The sequence below is a fragment of the Hyla sarda genome, chromosome 3, assembly GCF_029499605.1.
Source record: "Hyla sarda isolate aHylSar1 chromosome 3, aHylSar1.hap1, whole genome shotgun sequence".
Classification (NCBI taxonomy): Eukaryota; Metazoa; Chordata; class Amphibia; order Anura; family Hylidae; genus Hyla; species Hyla sarda.
This window is the reverse complement of record NC_079191.1, coordinates 4,160,588-4,186,434: the sequence shown is the minus strand read 5'-3', so window position 1 is coordinate 4,186,434 and position 25,847 is coordinate 4,160,588. Positions and strand designations below refer to the sequence as shown.

At 46.6% G+C, this 25,847-nt stretch overlaps 2 protein-coding genes and 1 non-coding gene across 4 annotated transcripts in view; 1 reads left to right on the top strand and 2 right to left on the bottom strand.

Moving 5' to 3' along the window:
• LOC130360470 (vomeronasal type-2 receptor 26-like) lies at positions 1 to 24,158 on the top strand. Its single transcript, XM_056562960.1, has 8 exons — positions 1 to 119; positions 4,554 to 4,845; positions 6,627 to 7,454; positions 9,918 to 10,142; positions 11,813 to 11,936; positions 17,368 to 18,269; positions 22,647 to 22,806; positions 24,016 to 24,158. The coding sequence occupies exons 1-8, from the start codon at positions 1 to 3 to the stop codon at positions 24,156 to 24,158; spliced, it is 2,793 nt and encodes a 930-aa protein (XP_056418935.1).
• TRNAY-GUA (transfer RNA tyrosine (anticodon GUA)) lies at positions 6,260 to 6,346 on the bottom strand. Its single transcript is given in 2 exon segments — positions 6,260 to 6,295; positions 6,310 to 6,346. It is a non-coding gene; the product is annotated as a tRNA-Tyr (tRNA).
• LOC130361110 (zinc finger protein 10-like) overlaps positions 23,504 to 25,847 on the bottom strand; it is a 36,223-nt gene continuing 33,879 nt past the window's right edge. The window contains exon 6 of one of the 2 annotated variants that reach the window (XM_056563679.1): positions 23,504 to 25,847. In XM_056563679.1, the coding sequence (XP_056419654.1) occupies positions 25,075 to 25,847 (773 nt within the window). In that variant the 3' untranslated portion in view covers positions 23,504 to 25,074. The other variant, XR_008890879.1, reaches the window with a different exon arrangement.

Below are 25,847 nucleotides of genomic sequence, written 5' to 3'. Positions count from 1 at the left end.
ATGGACCCCTTCACCCAGCACGGAGATGTTGTCATCGGGGGAATCTTCCTCGTCTACTCCGGCTATGACTTCTCACAACCGAGCTTCCTCGACTGGCCTCAGCCGGTGTCCTGTACGGGGTAAGAGATTGTACGGAGACTGATTGGTTGGATTGTAGGTTCATGGACTGGATCACGTGAAAACATTGACCCCAGATTTATAGGGTACAATGACTTATAGGACATGGTGCATGGAGGTGCCTGAAGCTTTACAGAAAGAGGCAGGAAATCCAACATCAGGCTTTGCCTTTCCTTTTCCTGGTCATTTTTGGGACCTCTCAGCTCCAGAGGTGGCAACCAACTCCTCACTTAGTTCCACCAACATAGTTGAGGGTTTGTCACAATGTATAAGTAGAGTTAACCCCTTCATGACCCAGCCCATTTTCACCTTCATGACCTGGGCATTTTTTGAAAATCTGACCACTGTCACTTTAAACATTAATAACTCTGGGATGCTTTTACTTATCATTCTGATTCCAAGATAGTTTTTTCGTGACATATTCTACTTTATGTTATTGGTAAAATTTCACTGATATTTGTATCCTTTCTTGGTAAAAAATCTAAAAATTTCATGAAAATTTTGAAAATTTAGCATTTTTCTAACTTTGAAAGTCTCTGCTTGAAAGGAAAATGGATATTCCAAATGAATTACATATTGATTCACATATACAATATGTCTACTTTGTGTTTGCATAAAAAAATTTACAAGTTTTTACTTTTGGAAGACACCAGAGGCTTCAAAGTTCCGCAGCAATTTTCCAATTTTTCTCAAGATTTTCAAAATCTTAATTTTTCAGTGCCCAGTTCAGGTTGGAAGTGGATTTTAAGGGTCTTCATATTAGAAATACCCCATAAATGACCCCATTATAAAAACTGCACCCCCCAAAGTATTCAAAATGACATTCAGTAAGTGTTTTAACCCTTTAGGTGTTTCACAGGAATAGCAGCAAAGTGAAGGAGAAAATTCTAAATCTTCATTTTTTACACTCGCATTTTCTTGTAGACCCAATTTTTGGATTTTTACAAGGGGTAAAAGGAGAGAAATCACCCTAAAATTTGTAACCCAATTTCTCTCGAGTAAGGAAATACCTCATATGCGTATGTAAAGTGTTCGGCGGGCGCAGTAGAGGGCTCAGAAGGGAAGGAGCGACAATGGGATTTTGGAGAGTGAGTTTTTCTGAAAGGGTTTTTGGGGGGCATGTCACATTTAGGAAGCCCCTATGGTGCCAGAACAGTGGACCCCCCCCCCACATGTGACCCCCATTTTGGAAACTATACCCCTCATGGAATTTAATAAGGGGTGCAGTGAGCATTTACACCCCACTGGCGTTTGACAGATATTTGAAACAGTGGACTGTGCAAATCAAAAATTTTATTTTTCATTTTCACAGACCACTGTTCCAAAAATCTGTCATACACCAGTGGGGTGTAAATGCTCACTGCACCCCTTATTACATTCCGTGAGGGGTGTAGTTTCCAAAATGGGGTCACATATGGATATTTATTGTTTTGCGTTTGTCAGAACTGCTGTAACAATCAGCCACCCCTGTGCAAATCGCCTGAAATGTACATGGTGCACTCTCCCTTCTGGGCCTTGTTGTGCGCCCCCAGAGCACTTTGCGCCCACATATGGGGTATCTCCGTAGTCGGGAGAAATTGCGTTACAAATTTTGGGGGTCTTTTTTCCCTTTTACCTCTTGTGAAAATGAAAAGTATAGGGCAACACCAGCATGTCAGTGTAAAAAATTTATTTTTTTACACTAACATGCTGGTGTAGACCCCAACTTCACCTTTTCATAAGGGGTTAAAGAAGAAAAAGCCCCCCAAAATTTGTAAAGCAATTTCTCCCGAGTACGGCGATACCCCATATGTGTCCCAAAACTGTTGCCCTGAAATACGACAGGGCTCCAAAGTGAAAGAGCGCCATGCTCATTTGAGGCCTGAATTAGGGATTTGCATAGGGGTGGACATAGGGGTATTCTATGCCAATGATTCCCAAACAGGGTGCCTCCAGCTGTTGCAAAACTCCCAGCATGCCTGGACAGTCAATGGCTGTCCGGCAATACTGGGAGTTATTATTTTGCAACAGCTGGAGGCTCCGTTTTGGAAACAGTAGCGTACATTCACCCTGTACATTCACATTGGGGGGAGGGGGCAAACATCCAGCTGTTGCAAACTCCGAGCATGCCCTTTGGCTGTCCGTGCATGCTGGGAGTTGTAGTTTTGCAACAGCTGGAGGAACGCTGGTTTGGAAACACTAAGTTAAGTAATAAACTTTCAAGTGTTTTGCAACCAAACTTAGTGTTTCCAAACCAGTGTGCCTCCAGCTGTTGCAAAACTACAACTCCCAGCATGCATGGTCTGTCAGTGCATGCTGGGAGTTATAGTTTTGCAACAATTGCAACAGCTGGAGGCACTGAGGTAGGAAACGGACAATGTTTCCCAACTAGTGCGCCTCCAGTTGTTGCAAAACTACAACTCCCAGTATGCCCAGACTGCCCAGGCATGCTGGAAGTTGTAGTTCGGCAATATCTGAAGGATCAGATGTTGCCGAACTACAACTTCCAGCATGCTTGGGCAGTCTGGGCATGCTGGGAGTTGTAGTTTTGCAACATCTGGAGGTCCAAAGTTTGGAGACCACTGTATAATGGTCTCCAATCTGTGCTCTTCCAGATGTTAGAGAACTACAACTCCCAGCATGCCTGGACAGACTGAGCATGCTGAGATTTGTAGTTTTGCAACATCTGGAAGAGCACAGATTGGAGACCATTATACAGTGGTCTCCAAACTTTGGACCTCCAGATGTTGCAAAACTACAACTCCCAGCATGCCCAGAAAGCCAAAGGCTGTCTGGGCATGCTGGGAGTTGCAGTTTTGAAACTCTCAGAGGCAGCAGTGAGATCGCTTTACGGCGATCTCACTGCTGCCAATGAAGATGCCGCACTGCTGCCGGAAACTCACCTCCGGGACACCGCTCCGACGGGTAAGTGACGCCGGGGGACGGGTCAGGGACACTTAGCAGAGCGGTGTGTGTCCTGATCCCTGTGATCCCGACTCACACACCGCGCTGCTAAGTATTCTGAAAGCGAAACGCTGCTATCAGCTAGTCAGATTTGACCAGCTGATAGCAGCGATCGCTGGGGGGGGTGGGGGATGAAACCCCCCGTGGTCGCACGGTAAGATGGCTGGATATCAGTGATAGCCACCATCTTTCCGGGCGCTGTGGGATGCCGCGAGTAGCGGCAGTAATGTTCATGACGTACCTGTATGTCATGGGTCGGGAAGGGGTTAAAGAGGTACTCCCCTGGAAGACATATTTTTTTTAAATCAACTGGTGGCAGAAAGTTAAACAAATTTGTAAATTACTTCTACTTAAAAATCTTAATCCTTCCAGTACTTATCAGCTGCTGTGTTCTCCAGAAGAGGTTCTTTTTCTTTTTGAATTTCCTTTCTGTTTGTCCACATTGCTCTCTGCTGACACCTCTGTCTGTATCACGAACTGTCCAGAGAAGGAGCAAATCCCCATAGAAAACCTCTCCTGCTCTGGACAGTTCCTGACATGGACAGAGGTGTCAGCAGAGAGCACTGTGGTCAGACAGAAAATAAATTCAAAAAGAAGCAACAGCAGCTGATAAGTACTGGAAGGATTAAGATTTTTAAATAGAAATGATTCACAAATCTGTTCAACTTTCTTGCCCCAGTTGATCTAATTGCAGGGGGTATAAGACTTCCCCTTTAAGAACTAGGATGGACATTTATGTAGCCAGGTTTAGCTCCAGAGCATTGTCTACATCAGTGGTCTCAAACTGTGGCCCTCTAGATGTCGCAAAACTTCAACTCCGAGCATGCCCGGACAGCCAACGGCTTCAAGGAAAGCCTTGATTTACCTTTCGGGGACAATGTGCATCCTCTGGAGGAGGCAGACAGACCTTTGGTGTCTAGGCATTTTTGTAGTTGAAGTTTTGTGACATCTGGAGGGCCACAGTTTGAGACCACTGGTCTACATAGTGTTATTTTATACTGGGTTCCTCAAAACACCAACAGGAAGAGAATTACAGTCCGCCCTACTATGTCCACCCCTACTCCAAGTTTCTGGGGTATGTTAACTAGAGATGAGCGAACTTACAGTAAATTCGATTCGTCACGAACTTCTCGGCTCGGCAGTTGATAACTTTTTCTGCATAAATTAGTTCCGTTTTCAGGTGCTCCCGTGGGCTGGAAAAGGTGGATACAGTCCTAGGAGACTCTTTCCTAGGAATGTATCCACCTTTTCCAGCCACCGGAGCACCTGAAGGCTGAACTAATTTACGCAGGAAAAGTCATCAACTGCCGAGCCGAGAAGTTCGTGACAAATCGAATTTACTGTAAGTTCGCTCATCTCTAATGTTAACCCATACATTTCCATGGTGTTGATGGGGCGGCAGATCCACCCGGTTCTGGCATCTAGTTATGGTCACATAGGATGTAACGATCAGTATATGATCCATTCGTCCTCCATCTTGATGTCTCCTTCAGGTTCCACATCCGATATTACAGAGATGTTCTCGGCCTTATATTCGCTGTCAATGAAGTTAACGATTCTCCGGACCTTCTGCCTAACGTCACCGTCGGCTTCAGCCTGGTCCACTCCTGTATGTCTGAGCTGAGGGCCATCGGAGGGGCCATGTCCCTGATGTCTGGGGCTGGAGACCCCGTGCCGTGTTATGACTGCCGTACAACCTCCATGATGGTCGGGATCGTCGGAGATATGGCCTCGGCTCTGTCCCTTCCTATAGCTCGAATCTTGGGGGTCCACTCCTACCCACAGGTAAGACAATCTGTTCTTGGTTTTAGTCACTTTCATGACTTTTATCCTGATATCATGTGTGAATGGAGATCACATACACTCCTTAAAGGGGTACTCTTCCCCAAGACCTCTTATCCCCAATTCAAAGGGAATGTCACCCCAGACATCAGTTCCGTGCTGAATGACTGGCGATGCGGGGTAGAGGTTCGTGACATCACGGTCACGCCCCGCTCGTGACATCACTGCCACGCCCTCTCAATGCAAGTCTATGGGAGGGGGCATGATGGCTATCAGGCCCCCTCCCATAGACTTGCATTGAGGGAGCGTGACCATGACATCACAGGTGGGGCGTGGCCATAATGTCACGAGTCTCTGACGCTGCAGCCAATGCTCTAAACAAACGCCGGGTGCAGCAGGGAGATCGGGGGGTCCCAGCAATGGGTCCCCCGGGTTAAGATGTCTGGAGGCAGAGTACCCCTTTAAACAAAAATCTGTAATCAGTGCCACCTAAACTAACCTGTTGGTACAGACAGGAAGTGCAGGGGACACTGATGACAATGGTACTTACCTTGTCCTGTTCCATGCTGTCGTTCTCCGGCAATCCTCTTCAGTATCTTCAGCTCCGGACCCGACTTGGAGCATGGGCAGAGCTTAGTGACGTCCCCAATGCTGGCTGCTAGTACCAGGACCCAACAGAGAACGGCAACAGTGACATAACTAAGCTCGGCCTACGTTCCAAGTCGGGCCCGGATCTGAAGATAAAGGGCCTGGATGGAACCAGGTAAGTACCGTTGTCATCAGTGTCACCAGCACTTTCTGTCTGTAGCGACAGGTAAGTGCAGGTGACACTGATGACAGATTTCCTTTAAAATTGCTAATGCAACACCAAGAAGGACAATGACACGTATGGGCAGGGAAAGGGTGAAATCCTGCACCCGCCCACAACCCCTGTCCCTTCTTATGGTGTATCTGCCCTAACTGACAGATCCAAAAGCACAGAAACGGTCCCTGCCTATCTACGTGCTGGGACTTCAATGTAAAAATAACAAACTACAAAAACACAGTAACAGGTCAGGGGGGGTGGGCATGGTGGCTGCAGGAAGAACAAGACACTGGTGTAGAGCACCGTTGTCTCTGTGGTGCAATCGGTTAGTGCGTTAGGCTGTCAACCGAAAGGTTGGTGGTTCAAGCCCACCCAGGGACGAGGTCCCCTTTTTGATTTGGTTGCACGTCACAGCTAAAGGTGGTTCTTTGGCGAGCCTTAGATGTGCTCTCAACTGAAAGCTTGGTCTCTGTGCCTGTTTTAAAGTCCCAATGTTGACGGGAGACCTCTCTGGAAAGGGTGTTTCTAGTGTTAAGAGTAGGGGTCAGCGGAAGTGTGTGTGTTTCAGCAGCTTGAAACATCCCAAATGAAAACATACCCCCCAAAAAAATGTCCTTCGAGCCGGAATCGAACCAGCGACCTAAGGATTGCCGATTGTTCTACTACAGTCCTCCGCTCTACCAGCTGAGCTATCGAAGGATTGGCAAAGCCGGGTGTGTGCAACTCTTTGGCTTGGCTAAGAGTGCCATGAGCATTAGCTACAAAGATGTTTGAAAAAGTCATAACGTTTTTGGAGGATGCGGGCATCGATCCCGCTACCTCTCGCATGCTAAGCGAGCATGGGCCCAGCACGCTTCCGCTGCGCCACTCTGCTACTGTCTTTAAACATTTAGGACATGTCAAACATTTTTTTTAAGCTGCAGGTACTCACGGCCTATCCAACCATTATGTGATACTATGGTTGTTACATTTCTTTCAGATCAGTCATGGAGCCTCCTCTTCTGCACTGAGTGATAAAGTGAACTTCCCGTCCTTCTTCCGCACGGTGTCCAATAACATCTTTCAGAATATTGCTCTCTCTCAGCTGATCGTCCGATTTGGTTGGACTTGGGTGGGTATGGTGATTGTAGACAATGATGTCGGAGAGCAGGGTGGGAGAGTGATCAGGGCCGAGGTAGAGAAAAGTGGAAGTTGTGTAGCCTTTGCTGAGAAGATTCACCTGAGCTACTCAAAGACACAAGTCCTAAGAGTGGTGGAGGTGATAAGGGGGAGCTCCGCCAACATCATCATCCTCCACAGCACAGAGGCCCACGTGAAGTCTCTCCTTGAGGCCATGTATGATGAGGGAGTGACCGGGAAGATCTTCATTTCCTCGGCATCCTTTACCATAACACCTGGACTTTTCTCCAAAAAAGCTTGGAAAGTCCTAAATGGGACCATAGGGTTAATGCCTAATACGGGGCAGATGCTTGGATTTGAGACTTTCCTACGAAGCTTGCGCCCTTCCTTGTATCACACACATCCCTTTATTAAGCCATTTTGGGAAGCTACTTTTAACTGCACCTGGACAGATAGAGAAATAGTGAAAACCCCAACAGATCCTGGGGCCCCGGGGCCATTGTGCACTCAGGATGAAGATCTGAAGGTCATGGTGCCTTCTATATTTGAGACGTTTGACCTGAGCTACACTTACCATGCCTACCTGTCTGTATATGCCTATGCTCATGCCCTTCATGCCTTACTCCAGTGCCCATCAGGGAGAAACCACCAGTCATGTGACAACATCAGCAAAATCCGACCATGGAAGGTAACACAGATACCAAAGACTTACCTGAGTGTACATGACTATCCTGCTGTATCTATGGAGCCAGCAGCGTGTTACCCAGGCACATTATTGTCCATCCCGATTATATACAAGTTGATTGGAACCAATTGTTGGAGTGAGCAGGGACACAGACGATGACTCCATCACTTCCATTATTGCCGCCGGCACATCCCGGTTACACGGACAGATATGGCCCATCGGCTAAAATCTAGTAGGGTAGTCTAACACCGCCCATTCCAAACCATCATCCCAAATCACTTTAACAATGGTCAAAATTTGGCATTTGATCCGAATTTCTTCTCTTGTTTATGACAATAGATCTGTAAGTAAATTTCAGCCTCTAATGATGAGAAATCTACGGCCGACCACCAGCTTTATAGAGGCTATCCTTAGGTTTATACTGCCCTGAAGGAGCTCTGCTGACCCCGCCCTCTAATAATAATATGACTGCTGACCCCGCCCTCTAATAATAATATGACTGCTGACCCCGCCCTCTAATAATAATATGACTGCTGACCCCACCCTGTAATAATATGACTGCTGACCCCGCCCTCTAATAATAATATGACTGCTGACCCCGCCCCCTATAATAATAATATGACTGCTGACCCAACCCTGTAATAATAATATGACTGCTGACCCCGCCCTCTTATAATAATATGACTCTGCTGACCCCGCCCTCTAATAATAATATGACTGCTGACCCAACCCTGTAATAATAATATGACTGCTGACCCCGCCCTCTAATAATAATATGACTGCTGACCCCGCCCCCTATAATAATAATATGACTGCTGACCCAACCCTGTAATAATAATATGACTGCTGACCCCGCCCTCTTATAATAATATGACTGCTGACCCCACCCTCTAATAATAATATGACTGCTGACCCCACCCTGTAATAATATGACTGCTGACCCCACCCTCTAATAATAATATGACTGCTGACCCCACCCTGTAATAATATGACTGCTGACCCCGCCCTGTAATAATATGACTGCTGACCCCGCCCTCTAACAATAATATGACTGCTGACTGCACCCTGTAATAATAATATGACTGCTGACCCCGCCCTCTAATAATAATATGACTGCTGACCCAACCCTGTAATAATAATATGACTCTGCTGACCCCGCCCTCTAATAATAATATGACTGCTGACCCCGCCCTCTTATAATAATATGACTGCTGACCCCACCCTCTAATAATAATATGACTGCTGACCCCACCCTGTAATAATATGACTGCTGACCCCGCCCTCTAATAATAATATGACTGCTGACTGCACCCTGTAATGATAATATGACTGCTGACCCCGCCCTCTAATAATAATATGACTGCTGACCCCACCCTGTAATAATAATATGACTGCTGACCCCACCCTGTAATAATAATATGACTGCTGACCCCGCCCTCTAATAATAATATGACTGCTGACCCCGCCCTCTAATAATAATATGACTGCTGACTGCACCCTGTAATGATAATATGACTGCTGACCCCACCCTCTAATAATAATATGACTGCTGACCCCACCCTGTAATAATATGACTGCTGACCCCACCCTCTAATAATATGACTGCTGACCCCACCCTGTAATAATAATATGACTGCTGACTGCACCCTGTAATGATAATATGACTGCTGACCCCACCCTCTAATAATAATATGACTGCTGACCCCACCCTGTAATAATATGACTGCTGACCCCACCCTCTAATAATAATGACTGCTGACCCCACCCTCTAATAATATGACTGCTGACCCCACCCTATAATAATAATATGACTGCTGACCCCGCCCTTTAATAATAATATGACTGCTGACCCCGCCCTCTAATAATAATGACTGCTGACCCCATCCTCTAATAATAATATGACTGCTGACCCCGCCCTCTAATAATAATATGACTGCTGACCCCGCCCTCTAATAATAATATGACTGCTGACCCCGCCCTCTAATAATAATGACTGCTGACCCCATCCTCTAATAATAATATGACTGCTTACCCCGCCCTCTAATAATAATATGACTGCTGACCCCACCCTGTAATAATAATATGACTGCTGACCCCACCCTCTAATAATAATATGACTGCTGACCCCACCCTCTAATAATAATATGACTGCTGACCCCACCCTGTAATAATAATGACTGCTGACCCCACCCTGTAATAATAATATGACTGCTGACCCCACCCTGTAATAATAATATGACTGCTGACCCCGCCCTCTAATAATAATATGACTGCTGACCCCGCCCTCTAATAATAATGACTGCTGACCCCATCCTCTAATAATAATATGACTGCTGACCCCACCCTCTTATTAATATAAGACCAATGAGTTACAGTAGAAGGCCGTATCTGTACAGGAGAATTTTGCCTATGACGGAAAGGTCCTTGCGTTACGGTTTGGTGACTTTTCTTCTCGTGAACCTACAGGTTCTACAATCTTTGAAGAAGACGCCATTTTGGGTCCAGTCTGGAGATGTTAAGACTTTTGATGCCAATGGAGACGTTTCTGCGTCATACGACATCGTGACCATCCAGATCCTCAGCGGACACTTCCGGCTGGTGACTGTGGGGTCATTTACTCCTGGGGACACATCAGGTCATAAGATTGTCATCAACAGCAGCCAAATTCTATGGAACGAGAAGTTCTCTCAGGTAGGATCCCAAAGGATGTCCAAACGTTACGTACAACATTTTGGGCCAACCTGGACCTTTATCTGGAATAGCAGTGTAGGGAACAGGAATGTTTTAAAAATCTGTAAATTAAAGGGGTACTCCAGTGGAAAATTATTTTTTTCGAATCATCTGGTGCCAGAAAGTTAAATTGATTAGTAAATTAATATTAAAAAATCATAATCCTTCCAGTACTTATCAGCTGCTGTATGCTCCACAGGAAGTTGTGTAGTTCTTTCCAGTCTAACCACAGTGCTCTCTGCTGACACCTCTGTCCATGTCAGGAACTGTCCAGAGCAGGAGGAAATCCAATGTAGCAAAAAATGAAAAGTGAAATTTAGTGACTTGCGAAGCTTGCTGTGACATGAGTCAATAAATTTTACTTTTCATATTTTTTGCTACATTGGAGTGTTGCGCAATTGTTGTATATCTGGAAGGATGGACTTTGATCAGGTTCAGGGGGCTGGCGCCCACATTCTAAATACAGTAGAATCTCCTAATAGGAATAAAAAAAACAGGGAATAAAAAAAGTGTTCCCTATTGAGAGATGTCCCCTATTGAGAGATGTCCCCAATTGAGAGATGTCCCCTATTGAGAGATGTCCCCTATTGAGAGATGTCCCCTATTGAGAGATGTCCCCTATTGAGAGATGTCCCCTATTGGGAAAAAAAAAGGCTCCAAAATCTTTCTAAATGACCAAATACTGATCTGTACTCACTCCAGAGTGCAATTACCTATGAGAAGCTCCACAAGAAGTTGTGTAGTTCTTTTCTGCCTGATCACAGTGCTCTCTGCTGACACCTCTGTCCATGTCAGGAACTGTCCAGAGCAGGAGGAAATCCAATGTAGCAAAAAATGAAAAGTGAAATTTATTGAATCATGTCACAGCAAGCGAAGCTTGCTGTGACATGAGTCAATAAATTTCACTTTTCATTTTTTTGCTGCAATGGAGCGTTGCACAATTGTTGTATATCTGGAATAAAAAACAGGGAATAAAAAAGTGTTCCCTATTGAGAGATGTCCCCTATTGAGAGATGTCCCCTATTGAGAAATGTCCCTTATTGAGAGATGTCCCCTATTGGGAAAAAAAAAGGCTCTAAAATCTTTCTAAATGACCGAATACTGATCTGTACTCACTCCAGAGTGTAATTACCTATGAGAAGCTCCACAGGAAGTTGTGTAGTTCTTTCTAGTCCGACTCCAGTGCTCTCTGAGACAGCTCTGTCCATGTCAGGAACTGTCCAGAGCAGGAGAGGTTTGCTATGGGGGATTTGCTCATTCTCTGAACAGTTCCTGACACGGACAGAGGTGTCAGCAGAGAGCACTGTGGTCAGACTGGAAAGAACTACACAACTTCCTGTGGAGCATACAGCAGCTGATAAGTACTGGAAGGATTATGATTTTTTTAATAGAAGTCATTTACAAATCTGTTTAACATTTTCCACCGGAGTACCCCTTTAAAACATTGTAGTATGTTCGTGAACCTCACCAGCTCCTTCTATAATGGTCCACCATTACCACAGGCCCCAACTGTAGACCAAGCGTCCTCTTTCCAGTGACAATTCGAGTCCAGGGTGAGACATGTTCACATCTGAGGATACTTGAGACAATTACCAAGGTTTTACCTCCCCGACTGCTCCTTCTCTATACAGGTGCCGGAGTCTGTGTGCAGTAGGAGGTGTGGTCACGGATTCAGGAGGATCACTAGACTAGGACAACCACCCTGCTGTTTTGACTGTGTGCCCTGCTCACCTGGAGAGATTTCTAACAGAACCGGTAAGTCAGGGAACCCCTTAAAGTCTACAATATCTAGAAACCTTCTTTAAAGGGGTTCTCTGTCCCTAGACATCTTATCCTCTATCCAACTGATAGGACATAAGATGTCTGATCGGCAGGGCCCCGCCCCAGGGAACCCCTGCAATCTCGGCTGCGGCACCCCAGACATCTGGTGCACGGAACGAACTTTGCTCCGTGCCGGATGACTGGCACTGCAGGGCAGAGGCTCGTGCCATCAAGCCCCCTCCCATAGACTTGCATTGGGGAGTCACGGCTGTGCCGTTATGAGAAGGAGACTCCGATGCTGCACCCGATGATCTAAACGAATACTCGGTGCAGCAAGGGAGATTGTGGGGGTTCCCAGATGCGGATAGGGGATAAGATGTCTAGGGGCGTAGTACCCCTTTAAGGTGACCTCTGGACTCGTGGATAGAGCAATCGTCTATCAGAAACATCAGACACCGGAGGTTCAAATACCCAATGAACCAAAATGTATTAATGCCCTGGTGGTGTCTGTGATGTCACTTTCATACGTTGACACTATAAAGAGAGAACGTTGATAAATTATAGAATAAGACTAGGGGCCATTGGTATATACGTTTTTGTAGGTAGGTGGAGGCAAAGGAACACGTGGGAACAGCATAAGACCTGATGTGATACCGATCCTGGGGTAAACTAGTAATAGACTGTATTATCTCACCAGATCACTCACTTTGTTGAGTCCCTTTGGTTGTAGGTATTGGATGTATATCCAGTACATTCCGTTTTTTCCGAAACATCGAATCTGTTTTAATTATAAAGTGTAATGTGGTCAGTAGGATATATAGTAATGGGATCAGGGGCACCATGATGGGCTTCACAGCAGCGATGAGAGTCCGGGAAGCTTCTGGACCTATGTTTAGTCAGACAGAGGTGTAATTGCTGCATTATTCTTCATAGTATTATTCTTCCCCCATATTGTTTATGACATTCAATAACGTACATCATGTAGCCTAAATGTCAGCTGATACAGTCCTTGATCTAAGATTTCATCTGGTGACTTTGGTATGCGGTGACGCCATCTTTGATTGTGGGGCCACAGAGGCATCTTGTTTTACTACACCTGATAACCCATCTCTTTTGGTTATTGGCGATTTTCTCCTTTTAGGGGTATAACTGTCTGTATGTTACACTCGGGGATGTAACGGAAAGAAAATGGTTCCCTCTATACAGTCGCTTATCCCACGATATATACGTATTCAGAAGAACATATTTTATTGGTAAGACAACGCGTTTTGATCCTGGACTAGGATCTTCGTTGTTGTCTGATGAAGATCTTAGTCCAGGATTGAAACGCGTTGCCTTACCAATAAAATATGTTCTTCTGAATACATATATACCGTGGGATAAGCGACTGTATACAGGGAACCATTTTCTATTTTCTTTCCATTGCATGAACCGGATTGATTGCGGATTATCCGGAAAAACCCTTTGGCGTCTCACCGTCTTTCTTCATCCACACGTAACTATAGGTCTTGTGCCCTCAGCACAACATCTAAGGGTATAGAGCCGAGCTCACACTATTTTTTCCAGTATTGGCATAGTGGTCTTCACTAGGGGCGCACCCTGCTTTTTCTTTCTCTGGGAAGGATACTTTTCAGATAGTGGTCACATATATATAGGCTAGTGCCGCTGTGTGTGGGCTGTGGAGCAGGTAGATATGAAACTGACCTAAGTACCGTATTTTTCGCCCTATAGGACGCACCGGCATATAAGACGCACCCACCGTTGGCTGTCCGGGCATGCTGGGAGTTGTAGTTTTGCAACAGCTGGAGGTCCGCAGGTTGAAGACTACTGGAGAGGAGGTTACACTCACGTCCCCGCCACTCCGGACCAGTCACCGCTGCCCTGGATGTCGATCCATCGCTGTCGTCGCGTCCCCGGGGTGTCCCCGATGCTCCGGACATCTTCTTCCCCGGGATCCATGCTCTCCGTCCCCGTCATCACGTCACTCCGCACGCCGCTCCTATTGGATGACGGGACGGCACGCCGCTCCTATTGGATGATGGGACGGCGCGCGTGATGACGTCGAAGGAGAGCACCGCCATGCAGGGGATCCCGGCACGGAGCAGACACCGAGGAGGCAGGTAAGGTCCCTCCCGGTGTCCTGTAAGCTGTTCGGGATGCCGCGATTTCACCGCGGCGGTCCCGAACAGCCCGACTGAGCAGCCGGGTTAGTTTCACTTTCGCTTCAGACGTGGCGGTCAGCTTTGATCGCCGCATCTGAAGGGTTAATACAGGGCATCACCGGGATCGGTGATGTCCTGTATTAGCCGTGGGTCCCGGCCGTTGATGGTCGCAGGGACCGACCCGATAGGTGTGTATTCGCCCTATAAGATGCACCAACTTCCCCCCGCCCCAGTTTTGGGGGAGAAAAAGTGCGTCTTATACGGAGAAAAATACGGTAAGTTTTTCAGTTGGTTTATTTACTGGACTTAGATGTGGTGGGATTTGTAAGTCATCCCGTGTCGGCTTTCTAGGTCTACTGTAGGCCTCTTTCCTTCACGTATCTTTTCTCTTGAATCTGTCGTATAGGCGATTTGCCTGAGATTCAGATATTTTATCTCCTGTGCAGTTTTTGCAGATTCTATTAAACTGTCCTGAGGGGTTGTGAGTACGCCATTTTCTATAGCGACCGTGAGGTAGCTGTTTGAGTCTACAGGCTTAAAGGAGTACTCCAACACAGCACATTTTAGAGCTATCATCCCGAGGCTGCCATTACAGTGGGGCAAAAAAAGTATTTAGTCAGCCACCAATTGTATAAGTACCCCGCTTATAAAGATGAGAGGCTGTAATTATCATCATAGGTTATAACCTCAACTATGAGAGACAGAATGGGGAAAAAGAATACAGGAGATCACATTGTCTGATTTTTAAAGAATTTATTTGCAAATTATGGTGGAAAATAAGTATTTGGTCACCTACAAACAAGTAAGATTTCTGCCTCTCACAGACCTGTAACTTCTTCTATAAGAGTCTCCTCTGTCCTCCACTCGTTACCTGTATTAATGGCTCCTGTGTGAACTTGTTATCAGTATAAAAGACACCTGTCCACAACCTCAGTCACACTCCAAACTCCACTATGGCCAAGACCAAAGAGCTGGCGAAGGACACCAGAAACTGAAGTTTTCTAGAGAGCATTTGGATGATCCAGAAGAGGATTGGGAGAATGTCATATGGTCAGATGAAACCAAAGTAGAACTTTTTGGTAAAAACTCAACTTGTTGTGTTTGGAGGAGAATGAATGCAGAGTGGCATCCAAAGAACACCCTACCTACCGTGAAGCATGGGGGTGGAAACATCACGCTTTGTGACTGTTTTTCTGCTAAGGGACCAGGACGACTGATCCGTGTAAAGGAAAGAATGAATGGGGCCATGTATCGTGAGATTTTGAGTGAAAACCTCCTCCCATAAGCAAGGACATTGAAGATGAAACGTGGCTGGGTCTTTCAGCATTACAATGATCCCAAACACATCGCCCGGGCAATGAAGGCGTGTCTTCATAAGAAGCATTTCAAGGTCCTGAAGTGGACTAGCCAGTCTCAAGATCTCAACCACATAGAAAACCTTTGGAGGGAGTTGAAAGTCCGTGTTGCCCAGCAAAAACTCCAAAACATCACTGCTCTAGAGGAGATCTGCATGGAGGAATGGGCCAAAATACCAGCAACAGTGTGTGAGAACCTTGTGAAGACAAAAAACATGTGACCTCTGTCATTACCAACAAAGGGGATATAACAAAGTATTCAGATGAACTTTTCTTATTGACCAAATATTTATTTTCCACCATAATATGCAAATAAATTCTTTAAAAATTTTTCTCATTCTGTCTCTCATAGTTGAGGTTATAACCTATGATAGAAATTACAGCCTCTCATCATTATCAGGGGAAGAACTTGTACAATTGGGGGCTGACTAAATTCTTTTTTGCCCCACTGTATATAAAACAACAAACAGGACTTACCTGCTGTTGCTCCCTCAGTGCCTCTGGTTCACCCCTCCAGTTCCCCGATGCGGTCTTCTTGCTTCCTGGGCCCAATACGTCACTCTCTGTGGATCATCTAATCGCCGGTCGCAGCAATGTCCTGCCTTGGCCAGTGATAGGCTGAGCGTAGTGTCGTGCATTGAGCCCCGACACCAGGAAGAAGACCAATGGCGAGGCTCAATGCAGGGCACTGCGCTCATACAGTCTTAGAATAATAGATGTGATGGGTTCCATAACTGGGCTCCTCCTGGTAATTTCATTGGACATTTCAATTGTCTTCCTAATTTCCAACAGTATAACTTGTGTTTGCAATGGGGTGAATGGCTGATCGGTGACAGAGGGGTGTTGATTTGTTGCCATCTCATTATTGTTGTGGCATCTGTTGGAATTTCTGGGTGGCCATGTATTAGATGAAGCTTTATCCGTAGAATTGGCTCTATGTTGAGTTCTGCCAAATTCACTGGTGTGCAAGATTGTTGGGTTATTTACCCTTCCGGGGCTGAGTAAAGTGGGACCGCCCACTGCATGTAGTTGTGGTGGCTATTGTGGCATCTGGGACAATTTTGGACTTTTTGTGCCAACATCTGTGTGTATATGGCTTTTGTTTTGTCATCTCCATCTTGTATGTTACTCGATTTTTCAGTGATTATTTTACACTGTGATTTCACCACCCTTGTAGATATCCCCCCCCCAAAAAAAGAGATTAATTCCACTGTGCTGGGACGTATAGTCTTATGGAGCATGCTGAACGTCACGCGGTTTAACCCCTGCCCTGAACAATTCAATGAGCCAAAAGTAGAAGAGGCGGTGGAACTCCAAAAGTCAAGTTAGAAAAGTTTAGTCACCCATAAGTGTTTACACAATCGGTAATGTTTTAAACCAACAATAGGTTCTCGAGGATGTTGCTGATTCTATAAACACTTAAAGGGGTATTGCGGCCAAATACATCTTATCCCATATCCAAAGGATAGGGGATAAGATGTCTGACCGCCGGGGTCCCGCTGCTGGGACCCCCCGCGCTCTCCGAGCAGCACCCGCATTCGACAGCGGGCTGCTGCTCCAGTCTCGGACACCTTTGTCTCCGGGACTGGAGACGTGACATGACACAACGCCCCCTCCATTCATGTCTATGGGAGTGGGTGTGATGGCCGTCACGCCCCCTCCCATATACATCAATGGAGGGGGCGTGGATAGGGGATAAGATGTATTTGTCTGGAATACCCCATTAAAGGTGAAGAACATTTCCAAACTGGACTTTTGGAGTTTCACCTCTTCTCCTTGTAGGCGTCCAGATACCATTAGTTGCACTCAAGAACCTGGATCCTGCTCAGTTCTGATCTCCAGATAAATTGATTTTGTAACTCAAGTTACTCTGTAGATGCAATAGATAACACATACTTTACTGTTTAGATGCCGTTGAATGCTTCAGATGTCCCCAAGACCAGTGGTCGAACGAAGATAGAAACCGATGTGTTCCGAAAATCATAGAATTCTTGTCGTATGAAGAACCACTTGGACACATTCTGGTGTTGATAGCCTCTATGTTCGCTTTCCTGGCTTTGTGCATTTTGGTGACTTTCATAAAGTTCAAAGACACTCCAGTCATCAAAGCCACAAACCGGGAGCTCAGCTACATCTTGTTGACGTCCCTCGTTCTCTGCTTCCTCTGCTGCTTGGTCTTCATCGGTCAGCCATCTAAGTTTACATGTCTCCTGAGACAAACCTTCTTCAGTGTGGTCTTCTCCATCAGCATCTCCTCAGTCCTGGCTAAGACTATAATGGTAATCTTAGCATTTAAGGCCACCAGACTGAACAGTCCTCTGAGGAAATGGTTGGGACCTAGAATCCCACGTTACGTTGTAGGACTTTGCTCCGGGCTTCAGATTATAATTTGCTCTGTTTGGCTCCACAAGTCTCCACCTTTCCCAGCACTGAACACAGAAAACCATAAAATAATATTTGAGTGCAATGAGGGACATAAGCTGTTCTTCTACATGGCTTTGGGGTTCATGGGCTTCTTGGCCATGATAAGTTTCTTTGTAGCCTTTTTGGCAAGGAACCTTCCAGGGACCTACAATGAGGCCAAAGTGATCACGTTCAGCATGCTGATCTTCTGCTGTGTCTGGATCACCTTCATCCCAGCCTACCTGAGCACCAGTGGTAAATATACTGTGGCCGTGCAGGTATTTGCCATCTTGGCCTCCAGCGCTGGACTTCTGAGCGGCATCTTCCTCCCCAAATGTTACATCATACTTCTGAGGCCTGAGAGGAACAGACGGGAGTGCCTTGGCAGTAACACAAGTTTTGGACAGGTAAGGTTGCAATAGCCGATACCAGTCTCATCATCTGCGGTTGAGACTACAATCCCAGAGAACAAACCCTAAAATCAAAGGTTTTATACTCAGATATAGTCAATCCTGTTTCTGTAACCCCAAAACTGAATGCTTTTTGAGGTTTACCTGCATATTCAGATTTTGCTCAATCATTTTCAACCACAAATACAAAAAATAAAACACAAACAAGGAAAGTTTATGCTCAAAGCTTGTGAAAAAATGGTAGACATCCTTTCGCAGACATTTTACAAGTGGCGGAGTCATGTAATATTAAAGGGGTACTCTGCCCCTAGATGACTTATTCCCTATCCAAAGGATAGGGGATAAGATGTCTGATCGCAGGCGGTCCTGCCGCTAGGGACCCAGCGATCTCCCTGCTGCACCTGACATTCCTTTAGAGTGTCGGGTATAATGCAGGAGGCTTGTGACGTCACGGCCACACCCCATCAATGCAAGTCTATGGGAGGGGGCGTGACGGCCTTCACACCCCCTCCCATAAACTTGCATTGAGGGGGCGTGGTCGTGATGTCACAAGCCTCCCACCCCACATCGCCATTCATGCAGCACGGAGCAAAGTTTGCTCCGTGCACTGGATGTCTGGGTGCCGCAGCCGAGACAACGGGGGTCCCCAGCGGCGGGACCCCCACAATCAGACACCTTATCCCTTATTCTTTGGGTAGGGGATAAGATGTCTAGGGGCAGAGTACCCCTTTAAGTACATTTATCTCTAACATGATAAGATGCTTAAAAGGAGATGTCCGGTACGGACTATTCCTATTCCATCCTGCCCGGGCTGCAAAAAAAATGAGAAAATAAACTTTCATCTACCTTCTTACATTCCCCCGGAGCTCCACAGCAGCTGATCGGTCGGCCTGCCAACTTCCTTAAGCCCAAACGTCACACGGTGCTTCAGCCTATCACCGGCCGAGGTGGGACATCGCTGCGGCCGGTGATAGGCTGAAGCGCCGTGTGACGTCCCGGGCAAAGGGAAGTAGGAAGAAGACAGCCCGGCCGACTGATCAGCTGTAGCGGAGCTCCTGGGGAGTGTAGGAAGGTAAGTGAAAGTTTATTTTCTCCTTTTTTTGCAGCCCGGACAGGATGGAATAGGAATAGTCTGTACTGGACATCTCCTTTAACCAGAACAAATGACTGCCATTACAGTGCCTATAGGGGCGAGCAGTGGCAGCAGTATATCAATACTGTAGTTCTGGACGGATTCTTGACATAATCTCTTTAGATCTTGTAACTTCTCACTCAGGATAGGTGAAAAGTATTAAATGTGTTTAAAAAGTATTCAGACCCTTTCATTTTTATTCTTTACATATTGTTGTTAAGTTTTGGCATTTGCTTAAAAAAAAAAAAAAAAAAAAAAAAACATAACATGCCCCCATATCATTTTGGACTCAATAGCCCATAACGAGAATGTGAAAAATAGTTTAGCAAATTTATTAAAAAGGAAAAGCTGAAATTTGGCATTGACAAAATATTGTGACACTTTGCTCTTAGCTATGGAGCCTCCCATTTCCCTTGGTCGGCTTAGAGATTTTCTACACCTTGATCTGAGCAAAAACCAAGTCATGAGGAGGAAACAACTGCCTGTAGAGCTATGAGACAGGATTGTGTGGAGGCACAGATCTGGAGAAGAGGACAAAAACATTTCTGCTGCACTGAAAGTTCCCAAGAGCTCAATGGTCTCCATAATTCTTACATGGAAGAACAGAAGGACCTTTACTAGGGGAGAAAGTCCTTGGTAAGAGAGGAGACCAAGAACCCAATGGTCACTCTGGCTGAGCTCCAAAGATCCTGTGTGCAGATGGAAGAAACTTCCAGAAGGTCGAGAACCATCACTGCAGCCTCCACAATCTGGGCTTCATGACAGAATGGCCAGTATGGCAAGTCTCTCCTCATTGTCTCTCAAAGTGAAAGGGTCTGAAAACTTTCTAAATGCACTGTACAGTGGTCCCTCAACATACGATGGTAATCCGTCCAAATGAACCATCGTTTGTTGAAACCATCGTATGTTGATGGATCCGTGCAATGTTAAGTATAGGAAGTTGTACTCACCTGTCCCCGCCCCTCCGGTCCCGTCGCCGCTGCCCTGGATGTCGCCCTCAATCGATGTCGCCGCATCCCCATGGTGTCCCCGACGCTCCGGCAAGGACTCTGCTTCCCTGGGATTGTCGCTCTCACATTGCCGCCATCACGTCACTATGCACGCCGCTCCTATTGGATGACGGGACGGCGTGCGCGGCAACGTGATGACGACGAAGGAGAGAGCCGGCGATACAGGGATCCCGAAGAGGCGCTCCAGAGCCCCAAGGAAAGGTAGGAGACCATCACCGGAGCACACGGGGCACTGTAAACGGCTATCCGGCGACAGCTGAAGCAGTCAGCGCTGCCGGATAGTCGTTTATGCGATGGCCCCGACATACAAAAGCATCATATGTTGATGCTGCCTTCAACATGCGATGGCCTCTGAGAGTGATCGTATGCTGAAATTATCGTTTGTCGGGGCCATCGTAGGTCGGGGGGTCACTGTATTATAAGTGGGGGCCTGACCTACAAACCACAAGAACAGAGATCCCTTCTTTCTCCACTGGAGAAAGAATTTGATACTGTTCTTCTGAAGATAGGCAAGTCTTCAACGGGTCCATAAAGAGTAGAGTGGTGGCTGAACGTTCATGCTGCCAGCCCCTTCAGTCAATGGACAGCAGACCCCCTTCTTATGATTGGTTGTTATCCCAGAGCTCAGACCCCCATTGATCAGGTTCTTATCCCTCATTCTATGGATTGGTGACTTTTTAATCTTGGGATAAGCCCATTCGAGGAGAATGCGTCTCCTAGATGGAATGGTTGTTAAGATATATAAAGTTCTATTGTGTTTAAGTGCTGCACTGCAGTAAAATATGGGAGGACACAGTAACTATAAAGCATAGTGTAAACTGGGATACTTGTCAGGAACTGTTATCTATGGGGCTCCTACAGGAATAAGATGTCTTAGTAGTTCAGGGCCAGGTATATGTGATTCTGAGGTGCACATACAGGACATATAAAAACCTCAAATCTCTGTGTTACAAAAAGACAAGGCAGTAACATTATGTTCATAACCAGTGATGGTTTAATGTTGGACACTAAGTACAATGTAACACCCAGGCACGAGCAACCTCCCTGTACAACCCTACACCCCTTGTTGAGCCGAGAACAACCTTCCTGTACAGCCCTACACCCCTTGTTGAGCCTAGAACAACCTTCCTGTATAGCCCTACACCCCTTGTTGAGCCGAGAACAACCTTCCTGTACAGCCCTACACCCCTTGTTGAGCCGAGAACAACCTTCCTGTACAGCCCTACACCCCTTGTTGAGCCTAGAACAACCTTCCTGTATAGCCCTACACCCCTTGTTGAGCCGTGAACAACCTCCTCGTACCATCCGACAGCCACTTGTGGAGCCTCGGCAGCATATCCTGTCTTTTCACATCTGAAACCATTAAAGTCTGTGCTTAGTAGTTTATCCATAAAGTGCAAAACCTGCTACACCTAAACAGTGGACAACATTCATCTGACAGGGGTCACATAACTTTATCATGGCAATGATAAAAGGCCATAGGCAGGGGAAGAACTGCCCCACATTGTACTTCTTACCTTGTTAGAACCACTTTTCCTCAGGTGCCCGTACACCTTCAATATCAGTCGGCAGGTTTGTTCGGCCAACAACCTCTCTCTTCCGGTCCCTCCAAATACATGAACAATTGGCTCGGCTGTGCATTCACATGACAGCAAACCACTGCCAGACAGCTCTGGGGCAGCTTATCCCCATGAAAACAAAAGTGTCGGGCAGGTGAAATCCAACAATGTCCTGGGAGTCCAGAGGCCACCACACACGTTAGATATATATTCAGCCAGTCTCGCAGAACACGGACAACTTTTATTTAAAGGGGTACTCCGCCCCTAGATATCTTGTCCCCTATCCAAAGGATAGGGGATAAAATGTCTGATCGCGGGGTCCTGCCGCTGGGGACCCCCACGCTTTCAGCTGCAGCACCCCAGTCATCTGGTGCACGGAGTGAGCTTTGCTCTCTGTGCTGGATGAATGGCGATGCGGGAGGCTCGTGACATCAAGACCTCGCCCCCTCAAAGTAAGTCTATGGGAGGGGATGTGACAGTAGTAGCATTGAGGGGCGTGGTTGTGATGTCACAAGGGGTGTGTGGCCATGGCGTCACGAGCCTCCGGCGCTGCACCTGATGCTCTAAACGAATGCTGGGTGCAGAGGGGGGGGGGGGGGGGGGGATAAGATGTCTGGGGCCGGAGTACTCCTTTAATGTGTATTGGGGCATTTAATCTGGCCTAAATCTTTAGATATATCCCAGCCAAGCCCAACCCAAATTTTGCAGAAAGCCTCCAAACTCTTCTCAACTAAAAGGGCTTTTGGACTTCACCATGCTTGATTCTTTTGTTGTCAAGGAAGATAAGCTGCTGCCAGAGACATTTCTGGCAGCAGAATTCCTGGTTACGAGCAGTATGTATGTATGTGGACACTGGAAGGAATAAGGGTAGAGTAAGGTCAGAAATAAGAAGCGTTCCCCCCTTTACAATCTGCACTGCAGACAATGAGGTAAGTGAAGGGGGGAGGTAAGCTACAGTATCTAGAGTAGTCGGAGGTCTAACTCGAGAGCAGGACAATCTGCCCAGGACAATAATAGTGTAGAGCCTATTATAGGCATCAGATTGAACTGAGCGAGCGCTGCAGAGGAGTCCCTTCCAAATCTAAGGCTTGGCCATGAAATAAGCCGCCAGAGGCCACTGACCAAAATAAATATTGTGACCTAAGTGACGGCTCATGGTGGAAATAAATATTGTTTATAACATTTCACTGATACTGCCAAGGGAGAGAAAAATATTACCTACACACTATGAAAACTAAACACTTCTCATTGCCCCAGAGGACAACAGTGGTGAAACATGTTGGCGGCAAGTTCCTGTTAAAGGGGTACGCCACTGGCCAGTGTTCGGAAGTAAATGTTGGGAACGCTGTTTTCACGCTGCGGGGGTCGGCCACGCCCCCTCAATGCAAGTCAATGGGAGGGGGCATGACAACCGTCACACCCCCTCCCATTGACTTGCATTGAGGGGGCGTGGCCGGCCCATGCAGCGTGAAAACAGTGTTTCGAACATTTACTTCCGAACGCTGACCATTGGAGTACCCCTTTAACAGGAATTTGCCCCCATGTTTCACCACACTTGTGGTGTCCTCTGGGGCAATGAGAAGTGTTTAGTTTTCATAGTGTGTAGGTAATATTTCCTGAGGGCATATTGCAGGTACACTCAGGCTTCCTTACCATAGCTAGCGAGTGGCAGGTGGCAATGAATAGTGAGGATACCCTTACCCACCATTATTAAAATTAACCATTGGTCTGTATGACCACCTTAACTACGCTTTTGATCTGGTATAAGGGGGTATTACACTAGGTGAGGGTAGAGTGGGGTCCCTTGTTTGTGTTTGGGGGGGGGGGTGAGTACACATATTTCATATTTTGGTTATCTATATCATTTATCACTTCTTACACATATTGAATACTATAATGTTTTTGTATTGTAATTATGCATTTATCTATGTTCTAATCATAATTGGGTTCATGGTCACAGATTATGGATTTTTGTATATATTTATATTGAGATCACATTGTTTTTGTCCACATGCATGGGTATATCTTTTATTATATTTCAGTGCGCATGCGCACTGCTTTAATTGAAAATATCCCCTTACCAGTGCGCATGCTCTTGGTTCCGGCGGAGCTGTGGAGCACTGGCTGCCTGTTAGAAGGGATGCAGTGGGTCACAGGTGGCAATCGGACTGGACGCATGCGCTGATGGTGGTACAGGGATATAAAAGGACACTGCATATTATTGTTCCCCCATCTCCTGAGGAAGACATGAAACGCGCGAGGGGGTGATGGGAAGCAGACGATCCGACTAAAGTCCAGCAGAGCTACTTCAGGTAATACCATGTGACCAGGTCTTTTATGATTTCATTACATATGGACTTTAAGACACTGTATATTGGGCTAGGACTTGTTTTGGTCGGCTGTCCCTCACCTCTTTGTGGGTGTTTGTGTTTTAAGGGTGGGTTGTTTATAAATGGGAGGGTCCTGTTGTATTTGTAATTTATGTGGTTATTAATAAAGATTTAGCAGGTTTTTGGATATTTAGTGAAGTTTTGGCATTTTTTGTAGTGTTGGACTATAGGTTTGGTAGCATCATCTTATTAAGGGTTTTATTTCGTTTTCTTTGTGTGGGTGTAAAGTAGTTGATATTATTCTGCTGCTCCGGTATTAACCCTGCCAAAGCCAAACACGGTGGTAATAGGGGGGACATCACCGATCCCAGGCAGTAGAGATGAAGGAGTCTATAACAAATTATACTGATTGTTTAGTGTCTGGAGGGTGAAGAGCACTAAGGGATTATCCAGGTATTAATGGGGTAAGGTTCTCTCCAGCTGCATCATCCATACCTGCCTGCAGAGGGTGCTACCTACCCCTATATGAACTATAAACTGGAGCCTTCTAGGACCGTACAACCTTTAGCTGATCTGTGGGGGTTCAGGCTGCACCCAGTATTCACATCACACCTTGGCCAGAACGTATGGTGCCTCTGACTGTTAAGTATTGTGCTATGATGATGTCATGTGACCCTTACATAAGGGTGGGTGGTGGTGGTGATGGGGGCACTTAAACATTCATAACATTCAAGAGCACTAAGTGAGGGACAACTCAGGCATGGTGATGGCTCATGGGGGTGGGTTGTTCCAGGTCACGTCCTCAGCTCCAGCCCCCCTCTCTACCCCCTGCAGGATGTCCTCCACCACATGGACCCGGCTGTGCATTCGCAGCTGAGACTTGTATATGAACGTCCGGTGGCATCGCGTGCACTGGTGCGGGCGGTCTCCGGCCATGTGGGTACGCTGGTGCCGGTTGAGGTCAGAACTCTGGCTGAAGCTCTTAGGACACATGTTGCACTTGTGTGGTCTCTCGCCGGTGTGGGTCCTCCGGTGATGGATGAGGTTGGAGCTGTGGGTGAAGGTCTTGCCGCACTCTGTACACTGGAAGGGTCTCTCTCCGGTGTGAGTGCGCTGGTGGTCTTTCAGCTGGGTGCTGCGGCTGAAGCTCTTGGGGCACTTGAGGCACTGGTAGGGTCGCTCTCCCGTGTGCGTCCTCTCATGCTCCCTCAGCTGAGTGCTGCGCAGGAAGCTCTTCTCACAATAAGGACATTTATGATGTTTGTTGGTCACATCCAGACCGGTGGTCAGACTCTCCGGAAACCTGTCAGTCATCCCTGGGAGACCCCAGTTGATAGAAAAGAGTTGAGATCCCTCCTCCTCAGGAGCCATCACCAGGGGCTGCGGCTGAATTGCCAGGCCAGGAAACGACACAAGACGGGCGTGTTTCTCCCTCTCATCATCGAAATAGCGTAAAAGGTTCCCCACCAGCATCTCGGGCAAAGGCTGCCCCATTTCTATGGTCTCTCCCAGACCTGAGGTATGATGTCCATGGCTGATGACAT

Bases quoted from the DNA above. Each gene is read 5' to 3' on its own strand.
- LOC130360470 (XM_056562960.1), top strand. From the start codon at position 1: ATGGACCCCTTCACCCAGCACGGAGATGTTGTCATCGGGGGAATCTTC. The intron at 11,937-17,367 runs GTAAGTCAGGGA...TTTACTGTTTAG, and splicing joins AGAGATTTCTAACAGAACCG to ATGCCGTTGAATGCTTCAGA. The intron at 18,270-22,646 runs GTAAGGTTGCAA...CTAAATCTTTAG, and splicing joins GTAACACAAGTTTTGGACAG to ATATATCCCAGCCAAGCCCA.